The sequence below is a fragment of the Oncorhynchus clarkii genome, chromosome 1 (genome assembly GCF_045791955.1).
Source record: "Oncorhynchus clarkii lewisi isolate Uvic-CL-2024 chromosome 1, UVic_Ocla_1.0, whole genome shotgun sequence".
NCBI lineage: Eukaryota > Metazoa > Chordata > Actinopteri > Salmoniformes > Salmonidae > Oncorhynchus > Oncorhynchus clarkii.
The window spans coordinates 69,033,969-69,061,578 of record NC_092147.1 but is presented as its reverse complement, the minus strand read 5'-3'; the positions used below and the strand labels follow the sequence as shown (position 1 = coordinate 69,061,578).

The 27,610-nt window shown below is 41.7% G+C and overlaps 1 protein-coding gene across 1 annotated transcript in view; it reads right to left on the bottom strand.

Annotated features, from left to right (window-relative positions):
- LOC139417136 (potassium voltage-gated channel, KQT-like subfamily, member 5a) overlaps positions 1 to 27,610 on the bottom strand; it is a 96,669-nt gene that overhangs the window by 17,047 nt on the left and 52,012 nt on the right. The window contains exons 2-9 of the mRNA XM_071166384.1: positions 17,144 to 17,234; positions 15,000 to 15,126; positions 7,414 to 7,589; positions 7,035 to 7,160; positions 5,203 to 5,313; positions 4,991 to 5,086; positions 2,444 to 2,538; positions 1,300 to 1,326 (exon numbers count right to left, since the gene is read on the bottom strand). Of these exons, the coding sequence (XP_071022485.1) occupies positions 1,300 to 1,326; positions 2,444 to 2,538; positions 4,991 to 5,086; positions 5,203 to 5,313; positions 7,035 to 7,160; positions 7,414 to 7,589; positions 15,000 to 15,126; positions 17,144 to 17,234 (849 nt within the window). The remainder of the gene's footprint in view (positions 1 to 1,299; positions 1,327 to 2,443; positions 2,539 to 4,990; positions 5,087 to 5,202; positions 5,314 to 7,034; positions 7,161 to 7,413; positions 7,590 to 14,999; positions 15,127 to 17,143; positions 17,235 to 27,610) is intronic.

The following is a 27,610-nucleotide window of genomic DNA, read 5'->3' as shown; positions in this document are numbered from 1 at the left end:
CACACACAAACACACACAAACACACACACACACAGTGTTTAGATTTTTAGTGCCTGTTGAGTATATAAGTCAGTTTTACCATACTAATTTGCTACTGTAAAGCAATTATAACATTACCTAAGTTCTCAACCGTTGATGTGAGCGATGCTTAGGAAAAATCCTATTATACAGCTAATTGTATTGTATACATTTTAGGGTATGAAAAGCTGGGCTATAATTATGATTTCAAAAGCTCTCGCCTAATTGACTAAACCACAACACAAGTTACTTGAGAAGCCAATGAAAGCATACAAAACCTCATGACTTCTAACAGCTTGGAGGATTAGCAGGGAATGACAGTTTGGTTGTGTGTGTGTGTGTGTGTGTGTGTGTGTGTGTGTGTGTGTGTGTGTGTGTGTGTGTGTGTGTGTGTGTGTGTGTGTGTGTGTGTGTGTGTGTGTGCGTGCGTGCGTGCGTGCGTGCGTGCGTGCGTGCGTGCGTGCGTGCGTGCGCGCGCGTGCGTGTGTGTGTGTGCGCGCGCGTGCGTGTGTGTGCGTGTGTGCCTGCGCATGTGCTGTGCATATGTCTCTCAACATAAAGTCAAAATTTAGCTGCACTGGCATGACACGAGGAATCCACCGTTGCTAAAGGAGCCCTGTATTGTAAAAACAATAACCTGAAATCATACTTAAAGTTACAGATCTCTCTGTCTCTCCCTCCTCCTCTCCTTGTCTCTCGGCCTGCCGACCGAGACTGGTGTTTGACAAGTTAAATAAATACCCTTGGAATGGAAAACGCGCGTCATGGTGCAGACATGGTACAGACGCTGGTTTGCACATAACACACACATATCGTAGAAACACACACACACACACACACACACACACACACACACACACACACACACACACACACACACACACACACACACACACACACAGTAAGCAAAGAATCACACTCAGATACTCTCTCAAACACGGCAGAGACAGAGAAAATTGGTACTCCAGTCATGGTGGCTTGGAAAGCCAGGAGCCAAGAGAGACCATGGTGCTCTGAGAGACATAGGCTGCTACACTAGAGAGCCATTTCTCAAACCAGGATGGTGACTTTCATAGCACTGTTGTTCCCCTCTGACCAGGGACTGATTCTGACCAGGGACACCAGGTGAGTGCAAGCTCTGGCCAAACAGTGACTTTCAAAACAATTTGAAAACAAGGGTTCAGTTTCAACACGTTTATCAACCAGCATAGGTCTTCTTTTTAGAGTGAATGTGTTTGAATGAACCATTGCGTGATGTGTGTAGAGGCGAGAGCTACAAACCTGCTAATCGTCTCACCCTGTTCTTTCCTTTAGGTGTTAGTGAGAAGAGAGGAGAGAGACAAGAGAGAGATATCAGTCGAGACAAGAAGAGATATCAGTCGTTAATGACAGAGTCTACAGGGTCTACACCACACACAGGGACAGAGAGATGAAGAAGTCAGCCAGCTTCATACTGTAACGTCCTCCCTGTGTGTATCACATGCGAGACATGATGTCAGAAGACAAACCGTTAGGCATAAAGAACACGAACCACTACAGTCAAAGCCTTGTGCAAGACCAATTTTGTCAACTAGTTTACAGAACATTGCAGCAGGCACACATGCAAGCAATAGCTGTGCCACTCAACAGGGTCGGAAAACACCGGCAGACAGAGATAGAAGATAGAAAGGTGTGTGTCCCTGGGCAAAAACTGGTTAAATCAATGTTGTTTGCACGTCATTTCATCCCAAAAATGATATGTGATGACATTGCATTAATGTGGATATTGGTGATATTTTGTGTTCATTTCGCGTTGAATTCACATTAGTTGACAACTCAACCAAAGGTAATTCAAAGCTAGACGTTGAACTGACTTCTGTGCCCAGTGGGGTGTGTATTTGTGATTGAAAAAGCAGATGTTTGTGTTTGCGCCCACACTGGACGTAGACCTATAGGGTGTGTATGTGTATGTTTGCGTGAGAAAGAGCGAGCGAGCGATAAAGCAGGTCGTCCTGTGAATATTTCCAGGATACTCTTATGTGCCCTTGAAACACACCCTAAAGTCTACAGAGAAAACATGGATGTCATTTCTGGACAACATAAGAGTGTTTGTACACTCTGTTTTACTTTCAATGTTTAAATGAATTAATTGAAAGCAAGGTATTTGTAAGTTGGTTCTTTGTGGGTGGGCGCCTGGAAATATTGGAATATTTGATGACTGTGGGCCTTAAAAAAAAAGTAATATATGAAAGTATTGTAACCATACAAGTATCAAATTATAATAACAGCAAAATAAGTATAGGAAGGAATGTCAAAAGGAGTTGACGAGCTGATTAAAACTCAAGTAGGGAGAAATATCCACAAGAGACCAACCGCTAAAAAAAACTAGAGGAGCACAGAGACCAAATAGGAGCAGAGCAGCAGCCATACTTTAGTTGTTACCTACTTTGCAGGACTGCAGGTATGCAACGCCTTCAAATGAGGCTTCCAGGTAGCTATGGAAACCGAGTTCTCATCAGCAGCATAACTACGCCAGACACACTACGTGCAGAGTCAACAGAAAACAAAAGAAAAACAGAGAGAGAGAGAGAGAGAGAGAGAGAGAGAGAGAGGGGAGGGAGGGAGAACGGGGGGATAATACAAAATAAAACAAGGCCAGAGGGAACGGAGGAGGGAGGAAGGGGGATTGGGGTAAGAAAGAAAGAGAAATAAAACAAAGAGAGTGATTAGTAAAACCGGTGGTGTCAAGGCATCATGGGGCGGAGGGAGGGGGGGATACATGCCTGAAGGGGGAGTGGGCGCCCTGGTAGTGCTGCCACGTGGCACTGAGGTAGGTACGGGCACCGTCGGTGGAGTAGAGACGCCAAGCAGCCTGGGATATGAGGTGACACGCATAGAGAGACATACATAGACGGGAGCAATGGTAACATGGTGAGGAGATAGGGTACACGTAATCATACACACACGAATAGAGGTGCACAACACATACACAGACAGACACACATACCAAGAGTGTACAAAACATTAAGAACACCTGCTTTTCCACATGGATTCAACTGGTGAATCCAGGTGAAAGCTATGATCCCTTATTGATGTCACTTGTTAAATCTAACTTCAATCAGTGTCGATGAATGGGAGGGGACAGTTTAACAGAGGATTTTTAAGCCTTGACACAATTGAGACATGGATTGTGTATGTGTGCCACTCAGGCTGAATGGGCAAGATATTTAAGTGCCTTTGAAAGGGGTGTGGTAGACGCACCAGTTTGTGATGAGAACTGCATCGCTGCTGGATGTTTCACGGTCAACAGTTTCCTGTGTGTATCAAGAATGGTCCACCACCCAAAGGACATCCAGCCAACTTGACACAACTGTGGGAAGGATTGGAGTCAACATGGGCCAGCATCTCTGTGGAACGCTTTTGCCATATTGGTCCATGCTTTGAGGCTGTTTTGAGGGCAAAAGGGGGGAAGGTGTTCCTAATGTTTTGTACACTCAGTTTATATACAACGCGAAAGACCAGGGGCTAACAAACAACAGAGATAACACATTCCTGCCGACTGCAGATGTAAGTCCAACTGTCGAGAGAAAATATCTGGTCAGATGAAGAAGTGTTGAGGTCCTTATCAACTCAGCCATACTATACAGAAATGATGAATGGAGCAAATGGAGTTGCTTGTTTGCGGGCCTTAAAGCGGTGGAACAGGGGAGCTAAATTGAATACATGAATCAAACGAGTAGCCTAATCGTTTTTTTTCTGCTTGATGTTAAAATCTCTTGAGAAACAAGATCTGTGTGTGTTTTGTGTGTGTTTTGTGTGTGTTTTTGAGTTCATTGTGTATGTTGCGTTGATGGGGTATTGTAATAGTCCAGGTCTAGTCTGATAGGATGAGCTATTGCGTAGAGGGAAATCCACCCTGGGCTCTAGTGGAAACAGCTCATAAATATCACCTCTGTATTTCCTTTGGACTTGAGAGAGGACAAAGAGTCTCAGCCACGATTAGGTATCGACTACACACACTAACACACACACACGTATACACATACAGTACCAGTCAGAAGTTTGGACACAGCTACTCATTCAAGGGTTTTTCTTATTTTTTACTATTTTCTACATTGGAGAATAATAGTGAAGGTATCAAACCTATGACATAACACATATGGAAACATGTGGTAACCAAAAAAGTGTTAAACAAATCAAAAACTATTTTATATTTGAGATTCTTCAAAGTAGCCAGCCTTTGCCTTGATGACAGCTTTGCACATTCTTGGCATTCTCTCAACCAGCTTCATGAGGTCGTCACCTGGAATGCATTTCAATTAACATGTGTTACTTGTTAAAAGTTAATTTGTGGAATTTCTTTCCTTCTTTATGCATTTGAGCCATTCAGTTGAGTTGTGACAAGGTAGGTGTGGTATACAGAAGACAACCCTATTTGGTAAAGCTGTAATCAAGGCTACTTTGAAGAATCTCAAATATAAAATGTATTTTAATTTGTTTAACACCTTTTTGGCTACTACATGATTTGTAGTAGTATGTGTTCTTTCATAGTTTTGATGTCTTCTCTATTATTATTGATTGGTACTGTATATAAACACACACACTCTGATACAAAGACAAGCGGGCATGTTCACTTTCTCTCACACACACACACACACACACACACACACACACACACACACACACACACACACACACACACACACACACACACACACACACACACACACACACACACACACACACACACACACACACAACAGTTCAGTGGTAGCAGGTGGCACTGTAAATGGGGATGATGGGATCATAGTAATGTTTAGAACTAAATTAATGGAATGATATCAAACACATAAAATACCTGGTTTTTCATGCATTTGATACCATTCCATTCACTCCAATCCTTCCACCATTATCAGCCTTCCTCCCCTCACCAGCCTCCAATGGAACAGTTATAGCATGTCTGGTGATAAACTTGTTAGTGTGTGTTGTGTACCTGGATGAGGCTGGCTGCTGGGTTCCTCCTCTTCTCAAAGTGTTTTTGTCTGTGCTGCTCCTGTACCTTCAGGGCAAAGCCTGAGCCCAGGATACCCTGTACACACACATACACACGATGGACTGAATCTGTGGGTCTTGACACGCGTTTGGTGAATTAACTTCAAACTGTGTGTGTCTGTGTCTGTGTCTGTGTGGTTGTCTGTGTCTCACGGCAGGCAGGGCGAAGAAGGAGATCCCCATCAGAGCAAAGCCAGCTGAGATCAGACGACCCGTCCACGTCTGAGGAGTCTTGTCTCCGTAGCCGATGGTTGTCAGAGTGATCTAGACACACATCATCATCACAGAGTTCAGAAGTCACAATACGATAGTTACACTGTACCTCCCACAGCCCCACAAGATGCACAGAAACACTGAATTATCCACCATTACTCTAGGCCAGTGTTTCCCAAATGCCGTTTTGTAGTATTTAGGTAAATTCCATTTTCAAATCAGTCAATTCCTTCCTGAATAGAAATATCCACCCTATAGAGCCCTCCGGGACTAGGTTTGAATAACACTGCACTTTTGTGTGTTGTGTATTTCAGTGACCTCCTTTCTCTCCCTGTCCCTGTCTCCCCTTGCACATCTAATAGCCCAGTCTCCCCTGACAGACACTGTAAATTACATTAATTGATTGGGTAATTTTAGCAGGTCTGAAGCAGTGGGCATTCATTGTTTGTGTCGACATTGTATAAAGTCTGGTAAGTAGTGCCTGGGAAAGGGAACGGGGGGTGTTTGAAGACCAGCCAAGCATGACCTTGTAGCTCTGTTATGCCACATGGTCATTAAAGGATAAGTTTGCTTTTTACAACAAAATGTGCATTTTTTTTGTAAATGTGATGGTAAGGGTCCAGATTTTTTTTAAAAAGCAATTTCACTTGTTTTGGGAAACTTACCCCAACTTACCCTAAACTTACCCCAACCATTAATTTCCTCATCCTCGTTGTGCAGTATGTGGTCTCTGAAAATGGGGTCTCTGAAAAAACATGCACGAATGCTTGAAAAACAACCAAATATGTCCTTTTAGAAACCGAAACGCTGTCAGTATAGTGATGCAGGTCTTTAGCTGTTGTATACATGAAATTGTGTCATTCCGAAATGTATCCGCAACATTATTCCATTTTGTGAGACTCAAGACGTTTTCCCATATGCAGCTGTTCCATTCGCCGTGAAGCCTGTTGCCACAGGTAACTGCCAAAATAAAGGAAACACCAACATAAAGTGTCTTAATAGGGTGTTGGGTCCCCATGAGCCACCAGAACAGCTTCAATGAGCCTTGGCATAGATTCTACAAGTGTCTGGAACTTCCTGTGTGGAAGCACCTGCTTTCAATATACTTTGTATCCCTCACTTACTCGTGTTTCTTTTATTTTGGCAGTTACATGCAGAACGACACAATGCAATATATTGTTGCAGATAAAGTTCAGAATTACACAATTCCATGTGTACAACCTATAAAGGCCTGCATCACTATACTGAGAGCTTTTCCATTTCTAAAAGGACGTATTCGGGTGTTTTTGGAGCCTTTGTTCATTTTTTTTCAGAGCTCCCATACTACACAAACAGGATGGTTGGTGGAAGGAATCCCTGGTTGGGTGTACGTTTCTCCAATACAAGTGAAATCGCATGTCTGGACCCTTTGATAATGTGCTATTTACATTTTTTTTGTTTAGTTGATTTTGTTGTATTTTTTAAAATCTTAAAGTTATATTATAGACTGGTCGGCAAGTCCAGTAATGATATTAAAGCTACTCTTTCTCTTTGTCTTTCAGAGATGGGCTGGTTAGGTTGTTTTCTTGTAGCTGCTGATTAAACTTCTGTCCTGTGAATATCAATATGGGCTTCATAGAAACATCTTGATCAAACTACAAATCATTGTGTGTATGTGAGGAGTGCGCACGTGTGTTTGTATGGTGTATGCATGGGCCAGTGTGTGTGCGTGCGTGCGTGCGTGTGTGTGTGTGTGTGTGTGTGTGTATGTGTGTGTGTGTGTGTAGACTCACTGTGCCCCACCACAGAGCATCAGCATAGGTGGCAAAGTCTTTGTTGAACTCCTTCTCCACAAGATAGACCAGGAACGAAGAGAAGATAAGCACCAGGAACCCAATGTACCAAGCTGTTACCAACTCCTATAGGGAATCAATGTATTCTTTGTGTAAACAAATATATCCAATCTCACTGTATTTGTTGTGTCAACCAGGTCCTAAATCTCTAAAGATCAAGTTGAGGTGAGTGAAGAAAACATTCACTAGCAAGAAAGCTTGAAAGGAACCAGACACCAGGGAGCTCATCCTCCTATTTTTTTGTAGGAGAACAGAGTACATAGGACAATGTAGGCCAGACTGTTGTCCATGCTGAATTAGACTACAAACATGGTCGTACCTTACTGTGCGCGTAGACAACAGATCCCAGTAGTTTCCAGGTGCCCCCTCTGCGGTCCATGCGCACCATTCGCAGGATCTGCAGGAAGCGAAGGCTCCTCAATGCTGATGTGGCAAAGATGTTACCTTGGCTACCCGCTGACACCACAGCAATGGAAGCTATGAGTACAATGATGTCTGGAAAGAGACAATGACAGATAAAGGGGAATGGGGAAAAGTCACCAAAACCAACTTCAATACTATAGTAGTATTTACAGTCTTGTAAACTTCCATGAGAGCCTACCGATAATGTATTGCTGTGTGTATGAATGACACACGTGATACTATCACACAAAGGCGTAACTTTGTGTTGCATATTGGGGGGGTCAGGGTCAATGGCTTCCGGGGTCAGCACCCTTCTATGGGGTTCTGGGGACATATCCCTCATGAGATAAAAAAAAAAAAAATGTCTGTGAAATGAAGGGAAAACACATCCCAAAAGTTCCTGATAATTTTGTCATTATATCCCAACCAGAACTGAAATAGCCTGCCAATAATTTCTGTATTACTTTAAATTGTTAGTCTAACTCTAACACTTTAGAAAGTAACAACGTTTGGCAATTTGTTTGTAGAATGACTGTGAGAAATTCTGTTCTTGGGTTTGATTGAACATTTGCTACGTTGCGTAACGGCTTGTACTGAACAACACATTTCCCCAAAACGTTCTTCATTGTTCTTGAAAAGACTTTGAGATAGCCTATGTTTGCTCAATTTGGTGGGTGTGGCAGGATGTGGCTTGAAGTAGATGTCTTCACGGATCCAACAGAAAGTAAATTCCGAGATCCGGCTCGGGACCGGAGCGGGTCCTACATTTAGAGTTTTGTCTCCGATCTTGGTCGATTCTGATATAATTGCCACGTGTCTCAGGTCTGATATAATTGGTACGGGTCTCGAGTATGTGCAAATAAAACGTATTTACCGACTGGACCTGATTAGACCCGTCCTCTGTTCATTTAATGTGTGAGGTGATTAGAATTGCTAGAGCTTTTTATCTGTATCAGCTAATTGCAACTCATTAAAACGTATTGCTTATATCCCGCTAAAACTGGTTCCGGCTGCTCATCTCACATGCGCTTGCTTCAGAGGAGAGAGAGAGAGAGAGAGTGAATGAGAGGAGCCTTGGTCCAGGCTACTATTGATTACGAAGGAGGCCTTTTCATTGAAGGAAAACAAAAGTTAGACGAGAAAGAGTATAGTGAAAAGATGCCGACAAGGGGACAATACTGCCGTGGACCATTGTTATTATTGTATGGCTATTTATCAATCTAAACCAGTGCAAAAAGTGTTTTGTTTCATTTTGTTAAGACATTTTTGTTGGCTAAAGTCCGTTTGAATTGCCTTTTTAATTTTGTGCTCATTGTCATTAGCCTATTGCTGCCATTTGTTGATTAAGCACCCGCTTTTCTTGGTAATTGCTTCACACTTGTAAAGGTTTAAACCAGTTCTTTAAAACATCTGAAATCCCGTTAAAGGGATCGATATGACAACAGCCAGTGAAAGAGCAGGGCGCCAAAGTCAAAACAACAGAAATCTCATAATTAAAATTCCTCAAGATAAAAGTATTTTACACCATTTTAAAGATAAACTTCTCGTTAATCCAGCCACAGTGTCTGATTTCAAATAGGCTTTAGAGCGAAAGCACCACAAACGATTATGTTAGGTCAGATCCAAGTCACAAAAACACAGCCATTTTTCCAGCCAAAGAGTGGAGTCACAAAAAGCAGAAATAGAGATAGAATTCATCACTAACCTTTGATGATCTTCATCAGATGACACTCATAGGACTTCATGTTACACAATACATGTATGTTTTGTTCGGTAAAGTTCATATTTATATCAAAACATCTCAGTATACATTGGCGCGTTTTGTTCAGTAGTTCCAAAAACATCCAGTGACTTTGCAGAGAGCCACATCAATTTACAGAAATACTCATTATAAATGTTGATGAAAATACAAGTGTTATACATGGAAATATAGATATACTTCTCCTTAATGCAACCGCTGTGTCAGATTTCAAAAAAGCTTTATGGAAAAAGCAAACCATGCAATAATCTGAGTACGGCGTTCAGACAAACAAATGCATATATCCGCCATGTTGGAGTCAACAGAAGTCAGAAATAACATGATAAATATTAACTTACCTTTGATGATCTTCATCAGAATGCACTCCCAGGAATCCCAGTTCCACAATAAATGTTTGTTTTGTTCGATAATGTCCATCATTTATGTCCAAATAGCTACTTTTGTTAGCGCGTTTGTTAAACAAATCAAAACTCACAAAGCGCGTTCACTAGTTGCAGACGAAATGTCAAAAAGTTCCGTTACAGCCCAGAGAAATTTGTCAAATGATGTATGGAATCAATCTTTAGGATGTTTTTAACATAAATCTTCAATAATATTCCAACCGGAGAATTCCTTTGTCTTCAGAAAAGCATAGGACCGGGAGATACCTCTCATGTCAAATGCACGAGACCAGCACGTGACTGCTGCCAGACTCATTCCCCTCTCATTCAGCCCCACTTCACAGTAGAAGCCTCAAACAAGTTTCTAAAGACAGTTGACATCTAGTGGAAGCCTTAGGAAGTGCAATATGACCAATATCCCACTGTATCTTTGATAGGAGCTGAGTTGAAAATCGACCAACCTCAGATTTCCCACTTCCTGGTTGGATTTTCTTTGCCTGCTATATGACTTCTGTTTTACTCACAAACATCATTCAAACAGTTTTAGAAACTTCAGTGAAATGTCAGAATAATAGTAGAGAGAGTGATTTATTTCAATACATTCCCAGTGGGCCAGAAGTTTACATACATTTGGTAGCATTTCCTTTAAATTGTTTAACTTGGGTCAAACCTTTCGGGTAGCCTTCCACAAAATTCCCACAGTAAGTTTGGCACATTCCTCCAGACTGGTGTAACCGAGTCAGGTTTGTGGGCCTCCTTGCCTGCACACGCTTTTTCAGTTCTGTTCATTTTTCAGTTCAGTTCATTAAACACGTTTTAATGACTCCAACCTAAGTGTATGTAAACTTCCAACTTCAACTGTATATATATACAGTGCCTTGCGAAAGTATTCGGCCCCCTTGAACTTTGCGACCTTTTGCCACATTTCAGGCTTCAAACATAAAGATATAAAACTGTATTTTTTTGTGAAGAATCAACAAGTGGGACACAATCATGAACTGAGCTCGAGCTGTTTTGCAAGGAGGGATGGGAAAAAAATTCAGTCTCTCGATGTGCAAAACTGATAGAGACATACCCCAAGCGACTTACAGCTGTAATCGCAGCAAAAGGTGGCGCTACAAAGTATTAACTTAAGGGGGCTGAATAATTTTGCACGCCCAATTTTTCAGTTTTTGATTTGTTAAAAAAGTTTGAAATATCCAATAAATGTCGTTCCACTTCATGATTGTGTCCCACTTGTTGTTGATTCTTCACAAAAAAATACAGTTTTATATCATTATGTTTGAAGCCTGAAATGTGGCAAAAGGTCGCAAAGTTCAAGGGGGCCGAATACTTTCGCAAGGCACTGTATAAATATATATATATATATATATATGCTATTTTTTACATAAGTAATCAGACGCTTTGCTAAGAGACTCAAAATTGAGCACAGGTGCATCCTGTTTCCATTGAACATTCGTGAGATGTTTCTACAACTTGATTGGAGTCCACCTGTGGTAAATTCAATTGATTAGACATGATTTGGAAACACCTGTCTATATAAGGTCCCACATTTGACAGTGCATGCCAGAGCAAAAACCAAGCCATGAGATTGAAGGAAATGTACGTCGTGGCGCAGTAGTGGCGCAGTTGTCTAAGGCACTGCATCGCAGAGCTATCTGTACCACCAGAGATTCTGGGTTCAAGTCCAGGCTCTGTCGCAGCCAGCCGCAACCGGGAGACCCTTGGGGCGGTGTACAATTGGCCCAGGGTCGTCCGGGTTAAGGGAGAGCTTGGCTGGTAGGGATGTCCTTGTCCCATCGCGCACCAGCGACTCCTGTGCGGGGGGTGCGCTGCGCACGCTGACACGGTCGCCAGGTGTACAGTGTTTCCTCCAACACATTGGGTTAACCGGGTTAAGTTGGCATTGTGTCAAGAAGCAGTGCGACTTGGTTGGGTTGTGTTTCAGGGGATGCACGGTTCTCGACCTTCACCTTCGGGAGTTGCAGCGATGAGACAAGACTGTAACCATTAATTGGATACCATGAAAAAGGGGTAAAACATTTTTAAAAAGGAGTTCCAATGCAGGATTGTGTCGAGGAATTGAAGGTCCCCAAGAACACAGTGGCGTCCATCACTCTTAAATGGAAGAAGTTTGGAATCTTCCTAGAGCTGGCCACCCAGCCAAACTAGCAATTGTGGAAGAAGGGCTTTAGTCAGGTAGGTGAACAAGAATCCAATTGTAACTCTGACAAGAGCTCCAGAGTTCCTCTGTGGAGATGGGAGAACAGAGAGATCCTTGATGAAAACCTGCTCCAGAGCTCTCAGGACCTCAGACTGGGCGAAGGTTTACCTTCTAACAGGACAATGACCCTAAGCACACAGTCAAGACAACGCAGGAGTGGCTTTCGGACAAGTCTCTGAATGTCCTTGAGTGGCCCAGCCAAAGCCCAGACCTGAACCTGATCAAATATCTCTGAAGAGACCTTAAAATAGCTGTGCGGCGAAGCTCCCCATCCAACCTGACAGAGCTTTAGAGGATCTACAGAGAAGAATGGGAGAAACTTGTAGCCAAGCTTGTAGCGAAGAACCAAGGCTTTAATCGCTGCCAAAGGTGCTTCAACAAAGTCCTGAGTAAAGGTTCTGAATACTTATGTAAATGTGATATTTCATTTATATATATATATATATATATATATATATATATATATATATATATATATATAAATGAAATATATATATATATACATTTGCAAAAATCGATTTGTCATTATGGGGTATTGTGTGTAGATTGAGGAGGAAAATATGGAATTTCATGCATTTTAGAATAAGGCTGTAACGTAACAAAATGCTGAAAAAGTTAAGGGGTCTGAATAGTTTCCGAATGCACTGACAACGATTTTTTTAAAATGATGTCGGTATCGGGTACATGATTCTGAATATGCTACACATCGAATCAGAACAAGTCGTTTTTTGTCATTTGTTATCGGCAGTTTTTAAGGACACGTAACTGGAACATTTGGTCAATTTCGCTAATTTGTTGATGGTGCTGGAAGTGCCCAGTCGGATATTTCCTTTTCGCTCTCTTTCTACTCTCAAATCTGAACGGGTCTCTCGGATCCGAACTGGCATGGGTCTGTTTGCGTCTATTTTTAAACTTGCCTTTTCGGAACAGGTCTGATTGTCCTCGGGTCCATTTGGAACGGCTCTCTGTTTTTTTGGGACCCGTTAAGACCTCTAGCTTGAAGAAATGAGTGACGTATTTGAAGGACAGCAGTGCATTTTGAACCCACAACCCAACACCTCCCTGTTTTTTAACTGGTTGTTCAGAACAGCACCGTTTCCATTTAATTAAATGTTGCAATACGTTTTTTCATACTGAACTCAGCCCTGGTGACTTTGCTATAAATAAATAGGCTGAAGCATGCACATCTGTATTTGTGCTAATCATTAGCTAGATCAGTGCTTCCCAAACCTTTTCAGTCATGGGCCCCCTTATATCATGGGGGAACATCCTATCATGAAACGGGGACACCTTTTACTCATCAAGAAACAGTACATACAAACACCAGTATCTGGTTTCTCTTCCAAATTGAAATCAAGAAGAACATTTTTATAAAGGAGAAATAAACCAGTTTACTGTTGCAAGGGGTGAGCCAATTTATTTTGTAGGTTTTCTCAGTTGAAATAAAATATAATGGTGATTTTGGAAGCATTCTTAGGGTGATTATTACGTTGATAAACATGATGAGTGCTTTCCCCCCTCAATTTTGGCCTTCACATTTGTTTTCTAAACATAAATAGGTTGCTGCTGCTGGTCAGAGGCTGTGAAACAGGCAGGGTCCTCTGACTGGGGAGAGAAACAGGCTTGCTTGAAACAACTGGTTTCAGAGAAACAGCCCTTCTCTAACTCTTTAGCCTACTAGGAACCAGTTGTTTCAAAGCTTATAATACTACCAAAGTTGTCTTTGAACTCACTATATTGAGCCCAAAATAACCATTAGCAGTTATTCATCGATTTTCGCACTCGTCACTTAGCAATAGAAACCTTCTGCATTTAAATGTTTTTATATATTTATTCATGCTTATGAATTTACCATGTTAAATGTGACTGTACTTCTTTACTTCTTACAAGTTAGCTCACAGAATTAAGGGTTTTATTGAGAAGAGAGAAGTTTGTTTGTTTTTGTCATATGCACATGAAAGACATGGAGTCACTACATGACCGATAATGTATCATGTTTGTAGTCATTTTTGTAGTCATTTAAATGCATGTAAATGCATGTTAGTGCTTTTGGTATGTGTCAAGTACATAAAAAATGCATATTGATAAAATATATTGTAGCGGTGGCAGCCTATTAGAAGACTTGGAGGTGTGGCTTGTTGGGACGTGGCTTTGTCATAGTACATTTTGTCATGTCAGTTAATGTGTTACAGTATGTTGTGTTCTGTGATTAAAGGTTAAGCTTGTACACTGCCAGTTCTGCGGTTTTAATGAGACTGACATAAGTGCATGTGATACCAAAGAACCTACTAGAGAGTCTCCATTTTGTTCCAATATAACTTGGCAAATTTTGATATTTACTATGCGTTTTAAATAAAAATATATTTCTTACAAATACATTTAAATGCATATGGGAATATATTTTAAATATATATTCTAAAATGCATTCTTTAATGCATTTCAGAATGTGTTTTGAAATACATTTCTGATGCATTTAACATATACTCTGATATACATGTTACATACATTTATATACTGCATACAGGTAACTGCAAAAATAATGGAAACAATTGAGTAAATGAGGGATACAAAGTATTTTGAGAGCATGTGCTTCTACACTGGTGTGGTTCCTGAGTTAACGTCTCATCATGCTTAGGGTCATGTATAAAAATCCATTATTTTGGCCATTATTTTGGCCATTATTTTGGCTATACCCCATAGGATGACAATGCCCGCATCCACAGGGCACGAATGGTCACTGAATGGTTTGATGAGCATGAAACTATGTCAACCATATGTCATCGCTGTCTCAATCACCAGATCTCAAACCAGTTGTACACTTACGGGTGGTACCTGAGAAAGTGTTTTCCACCACCATGAACAGAACACCAAATTGTAGAATTTCTTGTAAAAAAAAGATGTCTCATTCCTCCAATAGACATTCAGGCACTTGTAGAATCTATGCCAAGGTGCATTGAAGCTGTTCTGGCTCGTGGTGCCCAAAGCCCAAATAAAAAACACTTTATGTTGGTGTTTCCTTTATTTTGGCAGTTACCTGTATATTTAAAATATATTCCATAATATATGTTGGAATATACAGTATATATTTATTTTACATTTCCGGTATGGGTGCACACGCACACACACACACACAAACTTACCTATAACACAGAAGGGTTTCCTGGAAAAGCGGAGGCGTCCCTGCCAGCCCCGGTAGCGACTGCAGCAGCCTGCGCTCCATATCCTGATGATGTACTCCAGCCCAAACACCACGATCATCACAAACTCCTACAAGACACACATGATATCATAGACCATTATTGTCAATCAAGAGGCAACGGGAGACAGTTTGATATGCTGCAAAATGGTATATTTATTCCAGACAGTTTTAGTATAAAAGAAAATGATTAATAATGATCACCAATAATCAATACAGCATCTCGGGTTGTTAAATTTGATAAGCTATAGCTGCAGTAAATGAAATGTCTCCATTATTCATGTGTTTTCATTTGTGCGGTGCTGCAAAATAACAAGAGAGCAGTCAGGAAGATTAGTATGCAGAGTGTTGAGTCTGTGTTGTTTCACTGCAGCACACACACATGTACAGTTCACACACACACATTATGTTCATCACATCACATACTCTTTTGACTCATCACATACGCTGCTGTTACTTTTAATCTACCATGTTGCCTAGTCACTTTACCCCTACCTACTGTATATGTACATATCTCCCTCAACAACCTCGTACCCCTGCACATCGACATGATACTGGTACCAAGTGTATATAGCCAAGTCATCGTTACCCATTGTGTATTTATTCCTTGTGTTATTATTTTTCTATTCTATTTATATATTTTTTTCTCTCTACATTGTTTCACTTCAACACACACATGTACAGTTCGCACACACACACACACACAGTAATTAATATGTTTGCAACGAGGTACCCCATGTAGTCTACAATAGAGAGGCTCTAATTGCTGTGGATGATAAAAAATGACACAGGTCTACACAAACGTCAGCTACCCTTGAATGTAAGTGACATGCTTGCATCCCGCAGACCTCTGAGAACAGTTTTTAAGATTCTTTACAGAAAATGTAAAAAATATTAGATCCCAAATTGACAGCAGCCCTACCAGCATTTCTGGTCAGGAGACACTTGAGGCAACTACTCCGTAACTGTCTACTGCTTCCTTTAGCTTCTTTGAGCAAATATCCTTTGAGTCCCTCATTGACACTATAGCTCACATGAAGACCTCCTCCTGCCCCTTGGACGTGATCCCTACTAGACTACTCAAAAATGTTATGCCTACTGTTGGCCCCGAGCTGCATTTACAGAAGATTATCCAGTCTTGCTTTTATCATCTAAGAAATATAACTAAAGTCAAGTATTTTATTTCAGTGAAATCAAATCAAATTGTATTGTATTTTTTGTATTTGTCACATGCGCCAAATACAACAGGTGTAGTAGACCTTACAGAGAAATGCTTACTTACAAGACCTTAACCAACAACGCAGTTAAGAAAAATACATGTCAAGTAAAAAATAGATAAGTAAAAAACTAAGAAATAAAAGTAACAAATCTGGAGAAAGTTATAAATGCTATGATTTCCTCACACCTAGATTACTGTTACTCTTTGTATACATGTCTCAGTCAGGAATCGCTCAGCTTTTAACAGACACCAGGAAATGTGACCATGTCACACCTATTTTAGCTTCTTTACACTGGCTACCAGTCACTTTTACAATCAATTTCAAAATTGTATTAAACACGTTTAAGGCTTGGTTTAGCCCCATCCTATATCTCCAGGAAGCAGCCTGAGATCCTCTGGCAGGGAACTTTTGACCATTCCAAAGTCTAGGTTGAAAACTAAAGGAGACTGGGCATTTGCCATTCGGGCCCCTAAACGTTGGAATGGTCCATCAGAAGAGATCAGGTTTGCAGATTCAGTGCCTCTTTATAAATCCCCATAAAGATGCTTTACTGTATGATTTGAATTAGCTATCTTTTTTTATTCTCCTTGCGCCTTTCTTTGTTAGCAATTGTGTTTATTTTATTATGTGAAACCTTTGTTACTTGTATTGGAAAGCGGTACGGGGTGTCAGGGTAGCCTAGTGGTTAGAGCGTTGGACTAGTCACCAAAAGGTTGCAAGTTCGAATCCTCCGTTTTGGAACAGAGTCTTCAACTGCAAGGGGGCGCTGCGATTCCACTCCATTGAAATGGTCCCCATTGAAATGAATGACATCCAGTGCAATGCAACGGACTGCTAATTTGTAATGTGAATGAGGCATTACACTCACCAGGATGAGCAGAAAGTGGTTGGACAGGTCCTGATGGGCAGGGATTGTGGAGAATACTGACAGGACCAGACAGCCAAACACCAAGATGAACCTGACAGAGAGAGAAACAGACATACGCTACATTAGATAACACATATATCACCTACAGATATTATGCAATACACATGAAATCAAGGTCAGGTCGCGCTGTCAGACAAAACCCCCAGCTTTATTACTGTAATGAGGTACACTGCTGAGGATAAAACTGCAGAACTAGCAGTTGACACAGCATGAAAGTGTGTGATGATTATACTGTGTTAAACTCTTTTCTCCCTCTTTTTTCATCTTCTGCTCACCTTTATTGCTGCCTTCTCCCCTCTTCTCCATCTCTTTCTCTCTAAGAAAGTCCACTCTGCCTAGGGCTATAGCTGGTACAGGATTTTTCCATTTCATTAAAAAGACTATGTTCATCTTGTCAAGAGTCAGCAAGAGGCATTTTGTTGTTCTCTTTGTCTTATGACTTGCTCTTCCCTCATGCTCTGCCATGAGTGTGTGGGTGAGTGTCACTCTGTAAGTCTTATCTCCACAGCTCTCACCCCTCACCCCTCTTCCCTCTTTCACCTCGCTCACCCCTTTCTCCTCTACCGTCTCCCTTCTCTCCTCTGTCTCCCTCTTCCCTCTCTCCCCTCCCCTGGAGCTGAACTCAGCCCTTTCCCCTTAGACGGTGATTCATAACATCGTTTATTTTCCATGGGATTAATGTGAAATATTAGGGTGAGTAAAGGGCTGTTGGCGGTCCACTCCAAGCTGAGTTACAGTATACCTAGAGAGGGAGGTGAGTTAGGGCATGGTATGGCCCTAACAGCCGGGGAACATATGGCTTTGATAGAGCAGCAGACACTAATAGGCCTTTACTGTCAGACAGACCAGGCATGGACACCAGATCCACTCCCAGCTGCTGCTCAGAGAGTAGGTGTGTGTGTGTGTGTGTGTGTGTGTATGTGTGTGTGTGTGTGTGTGTGTGTGTGTGTGTGTGTGTGTGTAGATGAAGAGAGTTTTATAACTTTATTGTGTTGCTATTTTACAATAATACAGATCAATGATAGATTTCTGATGAAATGTATCTAACACAACGTGTAATAAACAATGGGTTGCCACTTTTCATCCCACTTTGGCACAGAACCTCTTTCTATTGTGAAATAACAATGTGTGTTATGGTCTGCGGATGGACTTTTATCCCCTTTTATCCCCACCACTACCACAACCCACATTTGGATGAGTTGACAGTATGACTGACGCCTTTGTAACTAATGACCTCATCGATGACTGGACCAATCAATCCATCAATCAGTCTCTGGACAGAGCGATCGATAACCAACTAATCACAAGGAGGATCAATCATTGCCATGATTGGACATTAACTGGCTTTTGGGTTGTGTGTATAAGACGGCTTGTCTAACTTGTTGTGTCTAACGTGCTTGTGGCTGATATGTATGGTGTGTGTAAATTGAATATCTCTGGCATTTTTCTAGTGTGCAACTGGTAGAGACAGAAAAAGAGAGGCAGCATGACAGAGACAGAAAAAGAGAGGCAGCATGACAGAGACAGAAAAAGAGAGGCAGCATGACAGAGACAGAAAAAGAGAGGCAGCATGACAGAGACAGAAAAAGAGAGGCAGCATGACAGAGACAGAAAAAGAGAGGCAGCATGACAGAGACAGAAAAAGAGAGGCAGCATGACAGAGACAGAGACAGAGACAGAGACAGAGAGACAGACAGACAGACAGACAGACAGACAGACAGACAGACAGACAGACAGACAGACAGACAGACAGACAGACAGACAGACAGACAGACAGACAGACAGACAGACAGACAGACAGAGATGGAGACAAATACAGAGATGGAGGTGAAGTGCCTCTCTCTCTCCTCTCGTAATGAGCGCACAGAAGAGCAAAGACAAAACCATATAAAGCCAAAATGCCCCTAAACCTAACACCCAATTTAATGGAATGGAACAGCCAGAGTGAGTGTGTTCTGTTGGAGTGCCACTCTGGTTCCCCGGTTTAGGGGGATGTGGCTGGGGAGATGGCTTCTGGTCAGGGTGGAAGTGGAGGTGAAAGTGGAGAAGGCAAAAAGTGCAGGATCTACCTAACCATGCCTTGTAGGTCCTTTAATATCCTTTTATTGTTAGTAATTCTTACACCACAAATAGTCTCTCTTTGTCAATGATCCATGAGCAACATTATAGAATGGACGGACAAATACACACACACACACTCACACACAAAACACATTTAACCATCCTGTTTCATATCTGGGCCGTAAATCTCCCTTAAGCAGACTCATCCAACTGGGAGAAGATTTAGAGTCAAGGAGCAGAAATACAGCTGTGTGTGTGTGTGTGTGTGTGTGTGTGTGTGTGTGTGTGTGTGTGTGTGTGTGTGTGTCCGAAAGAGAGTGTGTGTATACTGTAAATGGTATATGTAAAATTTCAATCAAATGTATTTATAAAGCCCTTCTAACATCAGCTGATGTCACAAAGTGCTGTACAGAAACCCAGCCTAAAATATGTGGTTTGTGTATTTTGATATGCAATGTGTCTGTGTCATGTGCGTCTGTGTACGCGTGTGTGTGTGTGTGTGTGTGTGTGTGTGTGTGTGTGTGTGTGTGTGTGTGTGTGTGTGTGTGTGTGTGTGTGTGTGTGTGTGTGTGTGTGTGTGTGTGTGTGTGTGTGATGGATCAGCTATGTGAGAGGTCAGTGTTTTCCACACCATACTGCCTGGTATCATTATCTATTTCCTCCTTTCTTTTGATGCCAGCCATACATTCCCCTTCAATCAGAGGGAGGGAGGGAGGGAGGGAGGGAGGGAGGGAGGGAGGGAGGGAGGGAGGGAGGGAGGGAGAATAAGGCAAGTGCTAAAAATACAAACAAAATAGGTAATTCTAAAAGGAGATGGAGAACAGGACAGTATGAAATAGCAACTTCATTTTAAGCACTTTTCTATGTACACCTTTCTATGTACTTTTCTGAATATTCCAGAGATGGAATACCGACACGTGAATATGTGGAGTTAAATTAGAAAGACTTCTTAGGGTAATGGTAGTGCAGAAATGATGAAACATTCTGCTATAAATACACAACAGCATTACATGGCAGCATTGAGCATCCTGACAACAACCTCTGCAGTGTGCGTGCGTGTGTGTGTGTGCGCGTGTGTGTTTGGGATTGTGTGTGTGTGTTTGCTTTCCTGTTTTTGCCCACTAATGTAAGTGACAAATTAAAGCTGGCCCTGAGTTTGTCTGTGTCTAGGGAGAGAGAGAGAAGGAGAGAGAGAGAAGAGAAGAGAAGGGAAAAAAGAGATGAGAAAGTGAGAGGCACAGACATATTGTCTCCTTGCCAAGAGTCTATTAGTTCATCCCTGTGTTTTATCAAGTGTAGTGTAATATCTTACCTGCTGATGGGAGCGATAAAGCACAAGGTTTTATTTCTAAGCAACTACTTAACAAAACACACCAGGGCCAAGGCCACTCAGACTGAACAGACAAACGTTCTCCAAATGAAAAACCACAACCCCTCAGTCTTCCAAAAATTCTCCAAATGTTCTCTAAATGAAAAAACACAACCTCTCAGCCTTCCAAACTTTCTCCAGATGTTCTCCAAGTGAAAAACCGCATCCCCTCAGCCTTCCAAACCTTCTCCAGATGTTCTCCAAGTGAAAAACCACATCCCCTCAGCCTTCCAAACTTTCTCCAGATGTTCTCCAAGTGAAAAACCACATCCCCTCAGCCTTCCAAACCTTCTCCAGATGTTCTCCAAGTGAAAAACCGCATCCCCTCAGCCTTCCAAACCTACTCCAGTAGCGTCATTAAGCCTGGGCTTATTGGGCTTCAGCCCCGGATGTTTTTGGTGCAGCCCCAAACCTTTTGATGGTCAAACAAAAGTATTATTATTGTAATTTGTATATGTGTTTCCATAACCACACAACACTTGTGCTGTGCAGTATAGAAAAACATTTCACTGACATTTATTTTTGACAAAAATTAACAGACAATATCCTGCGCAAGGCAGTAGGAGGCAAGAAGCCCTTGGAGTGATGCAATGCTTGCTGTGATTGGTAAAGATTTCACAACGCAGTGGACCGTTTATGTCCCTTGTCAATGTTATCAGTCAGCAAAACGCCTGTTACTCAGTCAGTCTGCAGTATAGCACACAGTAAATATGTACATTCTGAACTTCTTTCCCGAAAGAGAGGCAAAAAAAATCTAGAAGGTTGAACACAAGCAGGCAGCAGTGAATGAGGTTTGTGCAGGGTAGGTGGTAGCTAACTAGCTAACGTTAGTCTCCCTCATCATATGGTTGGCTAATGCTAATAAGCTAGCGTTAGCGCTCAGGATCGTTAAGCTGTTGGGTTATTTAACAGTATATTTAGTGAATGGGCAAGCTAAAGATGTTGATATGTCATGATATTTGGAAAGCGTTTATTTCCAGCGTGTATTTCATGGGTTTCATTTCTGTAGCTAGCATGGCTGGCTAGCCAGTTCCGTAGCTACTGGCTAGCTTGCGGAAATTATTTACCTTCAGCTTTTATTTGTATTACTCTTTTTATTCACTTAGCTACTTACTTTTCTATTGTTGTTGCATTGTTGAGAGGTTAACCTGCAAGTCAGCATTCCATTGCACTGTGTACTCCATGCATATCATGTGTATATGACAAATAAACAAACTTCAATTTGAACTTACAAGGGAAGTGGAAGGGCAGCCAGAAAGAGAGGGAAAATATGGCAAGCTTTGTGGTTAGATTGTAGGTGAACAAAACATTGAAAATAAATACAGTTGAAGTCGGACGTTTACATACACCTTAGCTAAATACATTTAAACTCAGTTTTTCACAATTCCTGACATTTAATCCAAGTAAAAATTCCCTGTCCTAGGTCAGTTAGGATCACCCCTTTATTTTAAGAATGTGAAATGTCAGAATAATAGTAGCTAGAATGATTTATTTCAGATTTTATTTTTTGCATCACATTCTCAGTGGGTCAGAAGTTTACATACACTCAATTAGTATTTGGTAGCATTTCCTTTAAATTGTTTAACTTGGGTCAAACGCCTTCCACAAGATTCCCACAATAAATTGGGTGAATTTTGTCCCATTCCCCCTGACAGAACTGGTGTAACCGAGTCTGGTTTGTGGGCCTCCTTGCTTGCACACGCTTTTTCAGTTCTGCCCACAAATTTTATATAGGATTCAGGTCAAGGCTTTGTGATGGCCACTACAATACCTTGACTTTGTTGTTCTTAAGCCATTTTGCCACAACTTTGGAAGTATGCTTGGGGTCATTGTCCATTTGGAAGACCCATTTGCAACCAAGCTTTAACTTCCTGACTGATGTCTTGAGATGTTGCTTCAATATATCCACATCCTCCTACCTCATGATGCCATCTATTTTGTGTAGTGCACCAGTCCCTCCTGCAGCAAAGTACCCCACAACACGGTTGTGCGAGCGTCCGTATGCCCGTGCATGAGAGAGTCAGAGAAATAGAAGACGGTCTTTTCCATGTGTGGAGCTAAAATCCTGTTCTAACTTGACCCAGACAGGGATACTGGGTAAAGCCAACAGCTGAGAAGGTTCATAACTGAAGCTGGGTAAAACACACACACACGCACACGCACACGCACACGCACAAACACACACACACACACTGCACAGCAGATTCTCATCAGCACACCCTCTCCACTACTGGTCAACGCCGCAACTGTCAAGCAGATGTCAAGGAAAGAGAGTGTGTGCATGTGTTTGTGGTACTGTGTGTGCCTGTACCGATTGCCTGTGAGTATGAGTACCATACAATGCAGAGACACTTCAACCATGTAACAGGGTGCAAAGGGGAGATCCTTAACAATACGTTTAGAAACGCATCTCGTTCTTTATCCTATCAGCAGTGGAAGTAAAGGGACTCAAGGGAAAACAGCTCTCTAAAAGTACTCGCTCGAATCCAAGTGAGTTGGTAGAGTTTTTCTCCATCCCTACAGAAGCCACACATTGAATCTTTTTTTCGAAACATTATTCTGCGAGTCTAAACCATCTAGATATACTGTACTGTTCTTTTTCTATTTCTGGGCTCTAACAGTGCAGACCTAGGTTGAAATATTATTTGTTTTATTTCAAACATTAGCTTCTCTGGATGGGGTTTGCACTTTTAGGATTAATCCATTGGTTCCATTGCACTGATAAAGCTAAGTTTAGCTCATCTAAAGTATTTGAAAGATAACAAATAGGCTACTATTTCGACCCGGACATGAAACATAAAGTACAATTTTGTGTAGCAAGCAGATTCTGTACCTTCTGACTAGGCATTACAGCATTACTTACAGGAAGTCCTTTGGGTTTACATTAAGGACCTGATTTATACCTCATAGTTTTGCTTTGGCACAATGTGCAGTGGATATATATAGTAATAATTCACAACCAACGAATAGACCATAGGGATATATGATTGAGTGAATACAATACTCATAACGCTTAATTGTGTTCAAACCTGTGCCACGACTGGAATCATATTGCCGTATATATTGTTTTTTACACTTGTTCTCAATATCTCAGCAAAATTGGTATTTTTAAGTTAATTTGCAGTGCCTATGGTTAAACTAAGAGGGGAAATAAAGCTGTTTCTGTGTGTTCATGTGAGCTTGTGAGAGTCTCCTGTCTGATGATGGAGAGTCTGCGGCTGTCTCTTGTCAGAGCGAGACAAAGGGTTTCTAAAGTGCTACTGTACATACAGCCGCTCCAAACTCCCCACAAGTTCTATAACATCTGTGCTGTTTCCACCTTCTAAACTGTTGTGCCTATGGGTGTGCGTGTGTGGAGGAGCTGGTCTGTGGAGCAGTTCATGAAAAAGACACTATAATTTCATTATTTGAGGATTGGCCAGTTGATTGTTGTTGTTTTGTCAGGGGTGATGGAACCATTGTGCAGAGACTGACCCTGCTCACTCGTCAGTCCCACTCACGTCACCATGGTAAGACGGGGTAAAGGAGGTGACACACACACACATCCCCTTAGTATTCCAGGGCATCTGTCCTCCATCCATAAAACTCCCTCCATCCATGCTACTCCGTTAGATTAAACCAAACAGTTATAACAAACAGAAAAAGGCTTTATGCAACAGCTTCCAAATGAGGTAGTATACCTGGCTGACACACAACCCACGTAAATACACAGAGAGCTGTGACTCACTGGTCTGGTTACTCGGGCTTAGCTCAAAACATTTGAGCAACCTTTTGATTGGTTCTCATATGAATGCTATTTGCATGCGCAACGCCCCCCACGCTCCCTCCACTCAAGAGGTAAACAAGCCAAGCTAAAGTTAGGCTAGCTGACTAGAGTAGGGAGAAAAACTGATGGAGCTTTCTGAAAAGAAGATAGAGAGACGACACTGCCACATAGCAACGACCAGGGGCGCAACTTTGGTTTTAGAAATATATATATATTTTATCCAGTCAGATTAACACTCCAAACAGTTTACCGGACCACTAGGAGGCGTTCGCATGGTCCTAAAGCACACCATTTCCTCGTTTTGTATCATATTCCAATGGTAATACTGGGGGGGACACAAAAATGCAATTTCAGAATGTGGGGAGGCACATGTCTAATTTACCAGCTATCTAGCTAGTTCTAGTCTTCAAGAAGCTAGGAGAGCAGCCTCCAATTCTGACAGTCGTGTCCCCGCTAAAGGCTGTGGTGAACGGAGGACCAAATCTGCAAGGAAAAAGGGCCTGGGTCTCAGAGTGGTGGTTGTAGAGGAAGACAAGAGCGCATACGACCTTGAATTTGGAATTCCAGGGGAGCTGGTCGGGGAAGACCGGGACAGATGTGTGCCTTAGTCCTATACAGCTAAAAAATCATCGGAATCCGTGCTTCAACACCTGCATTGCTTGCTGTTTGGGGTTTTAGGCTGGGTTTCTGTACAGCACTTTGAGATATCAGCTGATGTACGAAGGGCTATATAAATACATTTGATTTGATTTGGACTTGATTTGGATGAAGTCCATATGAACTACACATGGTATGTACAATGACCTAGAAGTGTACTTCGAAGGTATAGAATGGCACCTCGATGGATAGACGTAATGTCGGAATGGAAATTATAGTGATGACACACCAGTGAATGATTGATTGAAAGTGCATGAAATGTTTGCATGATAGGCCTATAAGACATTAAGTAGCCTGAATAAAGTGATAGTACTGCATCATAAAGGACTGGGTAGCAGGCAGCATAAGGGCTACAGAAAGTACTTTTACTGGATTAAACTATGGGAACTGCACACATAACATTTTCTTATGCAAGAACTACTAGCATAATAATCAAATGTGCTTCAATGTATTTATATTGGTACCAATTATACATGATTCCGAATGAGGATGGGAATTAACAATCTATAGCCTACTGTTTTACCACACTCAGCACTCAAAATGAAAACCTGCCTTTCTGGAGAGTTTCTGCAAGCTTGGAGAACTGCGTTCTTTGGTGAATGACGATGAGATTACTATATGAGCACATGATGTTCAGAAGTGGTATCAGAGAGTTAAACACGAGGAGCTATGTTGAGAAGGCATCACTTACGCTAGAGATTATAACCCATGTCGACTGTCGGCTTTACAGCGACCATCACCACTCATAGATAGTGTCTTCAAAGTGAAACACAACGTAAAACAAAAAGCTTTAGGTCTTTTAATGAGGTGCTAATTTTGTCATTCCCCAACGCCAACACATGATACTGTTGGTAAAGGATGTCGCGTGACCTAGTGACATATATATACTGATTGTACAAAACATTAAGGACACCTGCTCTTTCCATGACATAGACTGACCAGGTGAATTCAGGTGAAAGCGACGATCCCTTATTGACGTCACTTGTTAAATGCACTTCAATCAGTGTAGATGAAGGTTAAAGAAGGTTAAGGACAGGTTAAAGAAGGATTTTTAAGACTTGAGACAATTGAGACATGGATTGTGTATGTGTGCCATTCGGAGGGTGAATGGGTAAGACAAAAGACTTAAGCACCTTTGAACGGGGTATGGCAGTAGGTGCCAGACACACCGGTTTGTGTCAAGAACTGCAACGCTGCTGGGTTTTCCACACTAAACAGTTTTCCATGTGTATCAAGAATTGTCCACCACCCAAAGGACATCCAGCCAACTTGACACAACTGTGGGAAGAAAATAGAGCGTTTTGCTCTAAACTCCACTCACCGTATTTGGAGGAAGAAGAAGGATGAGTACAACCCCAAGGACACCATCCCAACCGTGAAGTATGGAGTTGGAAACATCATTCTTTGGGGATGCTTTTCTGAAAAGGGGACAGGGCGACTGCACCGTATTGAGCGTATTGAGGGGAGGATGGATGGGGCCATGTATCGCGATATCTTGGCCAACAACCTCCTTCCCTCAATAAGAGCATTGAAGATGGGTCGTGGCTGGGTCTTCCAGCATGACAACGACCCGAAACACACAGCCAGGGCAACTAAGGAGTGGCTCCGTAAGAAGCATCTCAAGGTCCTGGAGTGGCCTTGCCAGTCTCCAGACCTGAACCCAATAGAAAATCTTTGGAGGGAGCTCAAAGTCCGTATTGCCCAGCAACAGCCCCGAAACCTGAAGGATCTGGAGAAGGTCTGTATGGAGGAGTGGGCCAAAATCCCTGCTGCAGTGTGTGCAAACCTGGTCAAGAACTACAGGAAATGTATGATCTCTGTAATTGCAAACAAAGGTTTCTGTACCAAATATTAGGTTCTGCTTTTCTGATGTATCAAATATTTACAGTATGTCATGCAATAAAATACAAATTAATTACTTAAAAATCATACAATGTGATTTTCTGGATTTTTGTTTTAGATTCCGTCTCTCACAGTTGAAGTGTACCTATGATAAAAATTACAGACCTCTACATGCTTTGTAAGTAGGAAAACCTGCAAAATCGGCAGTGAATCAAATACTTGTTCTCCCCAATATATAAGGTCATTTTATCAATCACTTTTATCTATGTAGGAATGAAACCCACTGATAGTTGGGGTAATCATACGTCAGAAAGCAGTGGCTACGATTCCTTATCGGAGCCTTGCCAAAAAGAAAGAAAGAACGAGTGAAAGCCTAGCCAGTGTGGGGTGCTAATCTGCTGACTCTAGGTCTACTCTGCCGATGTATTACAGAGAAGAAGGGGTTAATGAACCATAAAGGAGTGGAAATATCACTCTCCATTTTCTTGTGTGCATGAAAAGGTTCCTATGGTCTATATATCTGGAGCTGTATCGGCGGGGCAGTAAAATACAATGTCACTAGTTATGCTGAGTGGGCCTCCTTTATATACTGTACACTCACTCATCCCCTCACAGGCTTTACCCCCTATCAATAGCAGATAGCCCTTTATCAGCATTGAGTGCACACAGAGAGAGAGAAAGAGAAATAGAAAGAGAGAGAGATAATAATAAT